Source organism: Neocloeon triangulifer, unplaced genomic scaffold (genome assembly GCF_031216515.1).
Source record: "Neocloeon triangulifer isolate White Clay Creek 2 clone unplaced genomic scaffold, ASM3121651v1 ptg000004l, whole genome shotgun sequence".
NCBI lineage: Eukaryota > Metazoa > Arthropoda > Insecta > Ephemeroptera > Baetidae > Neocloeon > Neocloeon triangulifer.
In genome coordinates this window covers 3,145,338-3,157,623 of record NW_026775547.1, presented here as the reverse complement: position 1 = coordinate 3,157,623, position 12,286 = coordinate 3,145,338, and the positions used below count along the sequence as shown (strand labels likewise).

Here is a 12,286-nt window from a genome sequence, read left to right as displayed (position 1 = left end):
AAGAATTGATTTAATAAGAAATAATTAATCCTGCTCTTTTAAAAGTTTGAAAGATTCCACTTATTTAAAACAAAAATAATCATGATTGAACAGCGAAGCTCCGAAAGTTTAATCCCGAGTAATGGTTCGTGCAATCTTGAAAAATAGCGTCTCAAAAAAAGATGAGCCTTCCCTCATTTCTTATTTCGCATCGTCTTTTCCATTCAAGAGATAAAAAAATCATCCGCGAGCGAAATTTAAAATATTCAAAGACGCATTCTCGCGTGAAATCCACGCCGCGCGTCTCCAAGAAAGAATACGTACCTTTTAAGGATGATCCAGAAAAGTAAATGAGAGAGAAGGAGATGAAAGACGCGCGCTGAAATGACATTTTCGCCTCACTTAACAATTACATGATGTGCTCGAAATATTTTTTTTTCATATTTCATCTCTGCGGGACAAATAATATTTTAATGACGGAGCGCATTGTTGTTTGTCAAAATCATCAAGCTGAGTGCTCGGCGAAATCACGAGGAGAGACAGAGAGAGAGAGGAAAATGATTTGCTAAATGAGGCCGCAAACAAATAGAAACAGGGGGCCACCGAATTTCGGCAGGGCGCCGCTCATCCCATTTCCTTCCAACCCACGAAAACGCTAACGGCTTTGTCTTGTGTGCACTTAGTGCAAAGTTTGTATGTTATACGATATGAGATGGCTTGCGACTTGTGAGATATTAATTTTAAGAGATATGGTGTGCTGAAATTCCAAGTTGCTGCGATTGATCTCAAGAGACTCAAACAGTGCAACATTGGCTTTGCTGTAATTTTTTAAAATTTTTTGTTTAAAAGTAATTTTATTTTTATTTGTTAAATAAAAATACAATGTATTAATATTTATTATGAAATAATTTTATGTGTGTTAAAAGTAATATAAAAACAATATTTGTTTAAAAATGATTTTAATTTTTTTTTAATAATTATTTCAAAATAATCAAATTTCATGTCTATGCTATGGATTATTATTTTTATACAATGTAGTTTTAGAGTTTTTTTTATAGCAAAAGTAAAAATTTTAAAATAAATTTTTGATGTCATGGCCTACAGTTTTTATAAAAATATAGAAAAATACATTTTCCTCTCCAAAATTTTGAGGTGCTTCCAAAGCCATTGAGATAATATAAATGTAAACCCTACATTTAGAAGAATATCTTTCTCGTCATAATAACATACCATAGGCATGAATGCCATGAATGACAATATTTCACAATCAGAATCCAAAATTTCAAGTCAAACTTTTGAATATATCGCCGGATTTGGGCTTTTTTGAAAAAAATTAAAATGGGCATAGCTCATTTAAAAATTAAAATAGAGAGAAAGCATTTTTGTGTTTGTTTCAAAAAATTTCCCTGCACACAACTTTCTCATTGACCCCGAGGTCATAGTTCAATGTTCTTGGTCACTAATGCACTCGACGCGTAATTTAAAAAAAAAACACAAAACTCAAACTTCTCATTGAGTGTCAAATACAAAAAGATATTCCAAGTCATGTAAAATAACATACTGAAATTTTGCGATGGTATGTTGTTTAGTTTTGGAGACAATTCATCCGATGCTGATCCAAAGCATTGAAAATTGGCAAAAGTTGATGTTTTAAATAACTCAAATTGGTAGAGCATTTAATTTGATCGTTAAATAATTTAAACAAGGATAAAAAAATTGCCAAACGTCCTTTTCATAAAAAAATTGTTATCTTTTTTTGTCTTTTTATCATATTTAAAATAATAAGTATAATGCACATGTAAAAAAAATGCGCGTCTAGACTTTTTCAAATCCACTTTTCCATTTCTAAATAATTTTGCGTGGTTTGTGGAGGGGGGGGGGGAGGAAAAATAATGCAGTCACATGCACTTAAGAGTAAATCCCTTTCAAACACAATTACAATATCCAATCGGTCGAGGTTGGAGTGGGTGTCTGTGTATGCAAATGAACCCGTGCTGACAATTTTCGCATCAACCGCAAATCACAAGCTGTCAACCGGCGTGTGATTTTCAAAAGAGGCAGTCTTGCAAAAAAAAAATCCGGCACACATACAAACACCCTGCTAATAATCTCGTCGGCGGGCAGCGAAATTCAATTTCCCGTCCTTTGTGCCGCCGCCGGTCCCTCCGGGGGCCGACGGTGTGAATCGGGGGCCTAATTGGTATTCGCTGTGATGTTTCGCTTTTGTCTGCATTAGACGCGCTAAAACAAAACAATGACACACAATTATGGCGGAATTCCATTTGCAGCGCTCATCTGCAATGCAAAACTCCTTGGCTTTTATTTATTGCTTTCTGCACGAGCGAAAGGGTTGGAAATCTGCTGCCGGTCTCTGTAGTGCGACTGGTCAGTGAGGGAGATTATTGCCCCTAAATCTCAATTATCACCCTTTCTCGGGGGAGGACGAGAAGCAAAGCCATAAATATGCAGTGTGCAGTGCTTTATTTTAATGCAAATGCGCGCGCGTCCGATGCTGGAAAACTACACACGTACTAAAACTTGCTACTTTGTAACTGTCTCGATTTCTCCGGCAACAATGGGCTGCTCTCTATGGCGTTAGAGCCACCGTCATTATGCAAACAAATCTAACAACACAAAGGAGACGAATTGATATTTTATTCCGAACTGGCCAGTTGGCGTGGACAATAGTATGTTGTGTCCTATTGTTGTAATTACGATTTAATTTTTTTTTTTATAATTTTAGCATATATGGTTTAATGGCATTTAGAATTATTTTTTAATACATTAGACTAACCGGTTATTAGTCTTTTCCGTCAATTGTATTGACTTTTAATTTAAGGATTTTTATTTCCAAAAAATCTTGGTCAAATGTTCTGAAATCTGAAAAAATAAAAAATAAAATTATATGTAGTTGTCAAATAAATGACAAAATGACAAAATTAATTTCATTTCAAGTCTGTTTTTATTAAAATAACATACAAAATATATAAACGTATTCTTATAATTTTATAATTACTATTTTTAATTAATACGTTTAAGCGATTAAGTTTTTATTGAAGTTTTAAAAAATTGAATATTTATTTTTTATATCGTCGGCTACGCGGCCAAATGGCCGATCTGGTAATTACACCTGTGGGGAAAATGGCTAGTGGCCACTTTCCCCGTTGGGGAAAATGGCAGATGAGCCTTTTTTTAAATTTTACAGGAGAAGCAAAAAACTGATTATATATATCTGCTCCAATTTTCAATGTTCCGATTTCAAAATTTGAACCAAAGTGCAGCATGTTATTGCAGATAATTTGGTAGACTTAATTTTCTTTTAAACCTTAATATACAACTGTTGTAAGAAATTTAAAGGGAAGTAACTCCGCACTGAAAGAGCAAAACGTACAATACAATCGAAATTAAACCACTTATGCGATTATTTCCTGCTTTTCTTTGTTCAAATTAACTTGATAATAATATTTTATAATATAATTTTATTTTAATTCATCGTTTTTTATAATATTTTTATTATTTTATTTTATTAAAATAAATTTAAATTTTATTCTTTTATTTGCACAATAGTAAACAATTTAGGCATTAAAAGCATTTTTTTTCTTTTTTCACATGACCCGGCGTCACTTCTGATTATAAACTCATGAATAGTTTTACTGATACTTTCTATAAATTGCAATAATTAGTAAAGTAAAATCTAGCTTGGATACAACATAAAACTTCTGGTCGCATGTCAAATATTTTAATAAAAAAATCTATATTTTACTATTTATTTAATTTTAAAATTATATCTATTTTAAAGAATTATTTGCATTGTCATGCAAAATGCATGAAAAAGCTATCACTTTCGAATACAATATTGACGAAACTTCAGCTTATTCTGATATTTTACTTCTTACTTAATGTTAGGTATTTTATTAAATTTATTAAAATTTTATTTTTATATTTTTAATATTTTCATTATTTTTAACATTTATTGCATTTAAAACAATTTTGGCATTATTCAGCAAGCGGGAATGCTGCCTGCTTGCTGTGGAACTTGGTAAGGGGGCGTGGCACTGCCTTACTTTTGCTCCCCAAACTCGCGATAATGAGACATCTACCGAGAAAGTTGATACTTTTATGGTTATTTCTGATGCAGATTTTTACACTGAATGCATTGGAACAATAAAAAAAATTTGTCCGGAAATGCTCATCTGCCATTTTCCCCAACGGGGAAAGTGGCCACTAGCCATTTTCCCCACAGGGGTATTTACCAGATCGGCCATTTGGCCGCGTAGCCGACGATATATATGTATATATATATATATTTTTGTATAGTAAAATACTTCACAAACAATTAAAAATGTGTTTGCTTTATACTAACAATTAAAAGTTTATAAAAAAATATTTATTATAAATAATTGAATTATTATTATAATTCCTCACAAATTGTTAAGATTTATATAATGAAATTCATTCACTTGGTTTTGGCAAGCCGCAAAATATTCATTAGTAAATATAAGATTGAATTCCATTTTGAAACTCAAGAAGTGAAAAGTCGCTTCTTCAAAAATTCGAGAAATTTAATAAACGAAAACTCTGCTTTCAAGCGCCGCCTCGTAGCTTATGAAAGATTTATTGGCGTTTATTCAAAAGCAATCTGCACACAACATGCCCCCGGCACAGAACACAATGCACAATTCATGCATGTAAAAAATAATGAATACAACGGAGGGTGGGGAAGCGCAACAAAGAGCAGCATAAATCGTCTCTGAGAAATATATACAAAATATTTTTACTCGGCTGGTTTTTTTTAATTTCGATACGATTATATTCGCAACAAATTATCGTTGACTTCCTGCAAGTGGCACTTGCAGTGGACGATAAATTTAAACAAATTCTACGCTCGCCACTGCGACCCTAACAATTTGGTCACTGAATAATATAAACCAAAAATAGTGTGTTTGGCGTAAACTATTTTTTATTCACTCGCTTGGAAAAAAAACAAATCATATCTGAACATGACTGCTTTTCTACACATATTTTATTTTTGCTCAGAAATCAAAGCTGGCGAAAATAAAAGTAATACAATTTTTTAATTTATTAATTATTATCCTTAGTTTGTAAGACGACTTCAGGTTCAAAAATTAATTAAAAATGTCCATTTTGGCAAGTAAATTTTTAAAATTCTAGAACAGTTAATTAATTTTACAATATTTTTGTTTTAAAATTTATGCTGGCACTGATTTTAGAAGAATACAATGCACTTTCATTACAAAATTTTTCCAAAGAAAACATGTTAAGTTTCCAGATTATCAAAATAAATAAAAATAGCTTATTTCTTAACAAGCTCCATACTAAGTCTAATTAGCCCCACATATTTTTGAAAACGAATGACTTAATTCGCCAAAATTTCCATCCGAAGAGTGAATTTTTGGGGTGAATTTATATGTGAAGAGGATTTTTTCCACCACAGTCACAGTCTAAAAATATTCTACCACTAATGGCTGTAAAGGACTATTAGTTTTTATTACACGTTTTCCTCTTTCCAGACTCGCGATTTTTACCGTCTGATTAATTTATAGAATTTTCGTTGTTGCTGCGCGTGCTGGAAATTGAATGAAAAAGGATGCGCGGCCCGGTGACATTTATCCGAGCAGTCGGCCGCAATTTATGTTTATGGGCGCGCAGCACGCATAGCACTCGACTCTTTTTGCGCCTCAGCTGCATACACAGCTAGCGTAGCGGGGGTTGCAATTTGCATGGCGCGCCCTTAAACAAATTTGCGTCTAGTTGGGAGCATCTCTCTCTCTCGCAAGCGCGGCGGAGGATGGGTTTAATCGGGTGTTAATAAAATACACGCGGATCTATAAATATTCATCGTAAAAAGTAACGACCACGTGCTCGTCGCTGCGAGTTATGCAAATATACACGGTATGTCTGAATTATGGCGGTCATTACGCCACCGCAAGGCCCATTTGCTCTTTCTGTCTCTCTCTCTCGGGAGGATTGCGTTTCGGAAAATGTGTGTATGTGTTTGCGACGCGACGAGTAGCATTGACGTCGTGTTAAATCACTTGTGCTTTTACAAAGTCTGCATGTAAAGGGAGAGCAGAAAAATGATCCTTCGAAATTGGCTGATAAGCGTAATTCCGAGAAATTTGCATTTGAAATTATTTTTCAGGAAATTTTTGTTTACAAAATTATGGGCCAGACCGAAATAGTTTCCTTCCGATAGAAAGAAATTACCAAAGCGCATCTCTAAGTTAAAAAATAAATTTGAATGAATTTATCCTCATAATATTGATTTTATTAATTTAGTTTGATAATTGTTCATTATTTTCAATTGAAATTAAAAATAAATTTGAATTCGTATTTCAACTTTATTTTTCGTTTCAAATGATATTTTAATGAAAATAAAAGTGAGATGATTACAAATTACAATCCATAATTAAAAATGTTAAAAAAAGTAATATGCTATGCTAATACTTCCTTTTGAAATTAAACCAGGATAAAATCTACGACAACAATTATACTATCCCAAAAAAGTGAATAACAATAAAAGTTTATTGAAACTGCAGCATTATATAATTTTGTCTAATTGCCATCTGCACCGATTCCGAAATTAAAATAATAAAGCTGCCGTACTAGGGGGGTGAGAAAGCTTAATTTTATTGAGTCGTTTCCGGTCAAACTCCACTGGGGTGACCAAAGGAAAATATTAAAGAGCGGTCACTGGGGAGGCTTTTTGTTTTAGGGGTCGTAAAAAGCTGGCTGGCTGGCGCCCGGGGGATGAGAACAGATAAGAGATCTCGCTGCTTTTATTGGCGTCGCTTTTAATTGCTCGCCCTCGGAAATTTTAATCCACTCGCTCTCGCTCAACCCTCCCCATCCACAGGTGATGCTTCTAATACACGCTGGAATGCTTTCGAGAGCACTCGGATGGGTGCGACAGAGTGGAATTTAATGCAATTGTTCGAGCGGAATGGTCTGCTAGGATTTTAGAAAAAGAAAGTAGGCAACCGAACTGCAGATAGGTCGTGCCAGTAGCATACTTTGCGCTATATAATTAAATTTTTATTGCCAAATGCAGGAGCAAAATTTCATTAGTGGTGGGAAAATAGGTACAACCTTTTGAACGTACTAGTAAAAAAAAAAATTCATATCGTATTAAAGCCCATTTATTATTATTGGAAAACTTGATATTCTCAAAGCACATTTTAATTGATAAAAAAATCAACAATGTTTCGTCCTATTATCGCCTTGTTGATTATATAACAATTTATTTTAAAATTTTAACCGTACGTCATAAATTTTGAAAAAGAAAATTCACCTTCAATCTCTTAGTTTCTACGAAATAACAAATTAAAAGAAATCTCCTCATTTGAAATAAAAACCGTTTGATAGAATAAATTTACTTATTGTTAGATAAAGGAAAAAATCAAGAATTTTTTCAGTATTTTGTCTTTTCCGTAGCTATAACTACATAATAATCAACTCAACCAGGGGGAAATCAATTACGTAGGGCAGTTAATTTGCCTACTTTTTTCCAAAATGCTCATTTTTATTTCATTACATAATTTAATTTACTTAAAATTTGTTGTTAATAATGAGATATAATTGCAATCATTTCAAAAATGGATGTAAGCAAAAATTGAGTATTATATAATTAATTTGTATCAATTGGAAGCGCCTAGATGAACTAATTTAATTTTAAATATATTTTTTAAGATTATTGGTTAAAACAAATTATTTAATTGTCAAAAGTTTTAAAAAAAAAATCAAAAGAAAAATTAATTATCAATGTTATTGACAATAATATATTTTATCACATAAAAAATAATTTATTTAAAATCAAAAACAAAACTTTAGGTAAATATTTTTATTTAAACAAAAACAATTTTTTAAATTTGTAGTTATAATTAATTAAAATGAATAAAATTAATTTATTATGGTTTATGCAATACATAGTGTATCATCATATATAATGAAGCAATTTTCCATAATTGCAATATCGATTACATACACATTCGACATTCAATATGCTTCTCCGTGTGGTGACAATACACACACGTTCTAGAGTTGATTACTCCATTTCAGGTGTTAAACAAGAGAATTTTTCCCGAAAATTATATGTCCATTAGCGTATGCGTGTGTGGCCGATGTGCGTAACTCGAAACTTATCTCAATTATATATAGTTGGGGGTCAGGGGAGGAGGGAGTGGTTCTTCTTCGGCGCATACATAAATAATGCAACACGAGAGAGCGAGTCCATTTGTCGACTGAAACAAATACTCTGCTTTCAGCTTAGGGTGATGAGTCGACGCAAAACACGCGACCGTGTCTCTCTTTTTAGGCGGAAAAGTAGGTACGTCGGTCGGTCGGTGCGGCTAATCACCCAAAAAGACCGAAATAATGCGCATTATTACGCCGAGGGTCAAACGATTTCGATTTGTAAGCCACGTGTCTCCTGTTTGGCGGAAAAACCACCACGGCGGCGGTCAGCCGCGATTTTCGATTTGTGAGATAAAATGGAAATAATTTTCCACTGTCTGTTTGTATGTGAAGAGAGACAGGAAGGGCGTAATTGTTTTATATATAGTCCGAGCGATAGACGCAATTTATACATTTTATTCTATTTGGATGTGCGTAATGCTCGGCACGCGAGCTGCGAGTTTAGTGGATTGTGATTAATCCCGAGGCTTATTGGAAATTCCTGGCGTCGCCGACCAGCAGCTTTGTTTGATTGTTGGCACCCTGTTGTACAGCAGGGGTGCGATGTACAATCGGATCATTCGGCGAAATAATTGTCACTGAATACGGAATCAGAGAAAGGTTCAGCTCATCCTTCCGAAAGGATGTTTTGGTGCAAACAATCATTTGCGTGAGAGTTTCCCACTGGTTTTCTATGTGAATAAAATAAATAAATCGATATAAAGATTAAAAAAAAAATGTGAAATAATGTAATTTTTTTAATTTTCACACTCTTGTGTGTTTTCTCTAATGAATATATATTTAATTAAAATTATTTTTTGTTCATAATGAAAAAATATTTCAAGTTTTTATTTAAATTCAGTATAATTTTACAGAAATATGTCTAATGCCTGAATTTGGAAACGTCGCTGTCCTAAATTGCAGCTTTAAGTAATCCACATGCCAAAAAATGAAATAAATAATGACATGGAGTTATTCAATATTTGATTGCAAATTAAAATTTATTATTAAATTTCTTCTCCTGTTAAAATGCACACATGATTTTTTTAATAAAATTGTTTTTTAAGTAAATTAAAATTTAAAATGTCAGTAATTATTACGTCTTAATCTTTTAAAGCGTGAAAAATCTTGAATGATGTTATCTTAACTAAAAAAAATGTTGATATGAAATGTAAATAGTTACAACAAGATCTGATCCAGCTTATAGCAATTAAATATGAGAATTAATTATATTAATTGAATTATTAATAAAATATAATAATAAAAAATAAAGACACAGGAAGATTTGCGGTGGACCGAGCGAGAAGTGCGGTTACAAACAAAACAAACAAAAGCTCCAAAAATACATCAAATAAACAAAGTCAAGGGCAACCTGCGATAAGGCTCGAAATAAAATTTGGGATTCACACAAACACACGCGAAGGGATGTTTTGACCGCTGAATTGTTTGTTTTCAAGGTGAAGGGCAGAGGAAGGAACGTGTGGTGGATCGTATGGATCTCTTTGGAATATAAAAGGAGCCACTTTTTTCTCATCAAATCACATTCTTTCCAGCTTCTGGCAAGTGTGGGTAAGTTCATCCTCATTTTAGAACTATTTTTAATTAATTAACGTTTAATTTTTCAATTGTTACTGCAGTTTTACTCATTTTAGTCTTAAGACTACCTCTATCCATGTATTTTAAACATGGCTTTGAAATATTTTTTCCTTCTGCAATATTTTCTTTCAATACTTTAAGAATCAAAAATAAATTCAGGGATTGAAAGGGAAGTCCCGGGGCAAATTTAAAATCATAGATATTTCATACCTTTTGCTACTTATGTGGATTTTTCACGCGCATAGTAACATGTTAAATTATTCTGTTTGCAGATTCTCTGATCGTGTCAATAGAAGACGAAGCGTCAAAATTATGAGGAAACTTGTGAGTATTTTTCTCTTGATGAGATGAAATTTCTGATTAGAATGATTTTTCATTAATAGGAGTCGTTAAGTTCGGGATTTAATCCATTAAAAACCTACAAAGTTTAAGTCACGTAAAGATAATTAGAGAAACTTGGATCACTAAAAATAATTTTTTTAATGCTTTTACCGTACATTATCTAAAACTGGGGTAATTTTATTTTTATCCCTCTGGACGGTTCGATAGGGAAGTATACTTAACTATAGCAACATAGAAATATCTTATAATTATGATTTATCCTATAATTTTATTTCATTCAACATTTAAAATTACGCATTAAAATTAATGATTTGCATGTACTTGAAGGTTTTTGTTGATGTTGGTTTATTTTAAAAATCGTATTCAAAATTTAGATCAATATTTGTAAAAAGGAATCTATTTTTTTTTTTTTTTTTTTAAATCCAAATTGATCCCTTCCTCAACTACCAAATTCAAACCTGCTTTAATATAAAAAAAGTGTAACACGCCGTTGGGAAGGGCAGGTCACATGGAAATTAAGGTTGGCCAAAAAGATCAAAAAAGAAAAGTATTAATTTCAATCTTAGAAGAGGGACCAAAATTCAACCCCAACTATTCGTCAATATTCAAATCAAATATAATTAATTTTAAAATGCAAACCGCCTGAGAATTGAGATTTTTTTTCTTATCCACTAAAAAAATTTCAGATGTTGTTGTTCGCTGCGGCAGCAGCGCTGGTGACGATCGCGGCCGCGCAGGAGGACTTTTCCTTCAACGCCGAAGACGATGACTCTGAAGACGAGGTGGCGCTGGACAATGTGGAGGGTGATGCGCTTTCACGCGTGGTTCGCCGAGTGACTCGTCGGCCACCCCACACGTTCACGACCCCCCGTCGGCCCCCTCCCATCGTTCGGCCCACCGTCAACGGCCCCGCCGACCCTCCCAACCGCGCCGACCCCAACTCGATCTTCAGTCGGCCGGTGCGACGCAACCAACGCAACTGGTACACCATCCCTGAGGGTTGGGCCCTCGAGCACAACCAGCGCCGCTTCTCGCGTCGCCCCGGCGCCCAACGCTTCAGCGTCACCATCGACCCCGTCAACAACCGCGTCGCCCGTCACGACCTCTACCGCCCACCAACCTTCTACACCGACCGCAACGGCGTCGTCAGACCCTCCATCGCCCAAGGGCGTCCCAGAGTCTAGGAACCCCTTATTGTACTCTTGAACTTCACAATTTCAAATTAGATTTTACTGAAAAATAAACCATGCAACATTTCTATGATCATTAATTTTTGGAAAACATTCTAACTGTATTCAAATGATGACAATTAATAAAGTATAAATGAAAAGTTAAAATTTGTTTTATTTTTTTTCTTGTCTTTGAAAATTATCAACTAAATTTTAAAGTGTCCATCTTGTTGAAATTGATTGAAAAAGAAATCTCTTTTTGAAGCATCGTTTTAGTCTTTTTTGAGCTTGACAATGAACTTAAATTAATCAGATCACATTCTAATGTTTCTAAGCTTTTTACATGAAACTTATCAAAATAAATAATCTTTCATTAAACCAAACCAAACTAAAAGAGCTAAAAACAAAAACAAATGGACAAAAACACGCGACGGTAAATTTTATGGCTGGATATTCTAAAAACACATGAAATTCCATTTCAATTATTCATCAAACATTAAAAGCTTTTAGTGTTTTTTTTTTCTTGCACTCTTAAGATCATTCATTATTTTAACATTGCGGACAAATAGGCATCAATATCCTGTATATTTTATTACTAAGTAAATTCAATTAGTACACCTGAATTGTTTTTTAGTTTATTTAAAATATTAATATACAATTTGAAAATAAAAAATATTAAATTTAAATAAATTATTTATATTTAATAATACTTTGATGGCTAAGCTATTATTGAAATCAAAAGAAATTTCAATTTTCTTCTATTACAATATAATATTTAAAGTAAATAAAGAATAATAAATTAACAATGATATAACTTTAAATTATATAAAATATTTATTAATAATTCTTTTATTGATCAATGTCACAAGCAATAAATTTAAATTTGTAAAAACTTCTTTCTTCCTTCCTCTTTCTCTGCCACACGTTTTTGCATATTTTAATCAGGAACTAAACGCCTAGTTTTAGACGATCCAATTTGAATGTGAATAAGCGACAGAATTAATTTG

At 33.1% G+C, this 12,286-nt stretch overlaps 1 protein-coding gene across 1 annotated transcript; it reads left to right on the top strand.

Moving 5' to 3' along the window:
• Window positions 1–9,677: 9,677 nt before the first annotated feature.
• Window positions 9,678–11,447, top strand: LOC132193442 (uncharacterized). Its single transcript, XM_059614110.1, has 3 exons — window positions 9,678–9,741; window positions 10,041–10,092; window positions 10,797–11,447. Exons 2-3 carry the CDS (start codon window positions 10,081–10,083, stop codon window positions 11,292–11,294), a joined length of 510 nt encoding a protein of 169 aa, XP_059470093.1. The 5' UTR covers window positions 9,678–9,741; window positions 10,041–10,080; the 3' UTR covers window positions 11,295–11,447.
• Window positions 11,448–12,286: the final 839 nt, after the last annotated feature.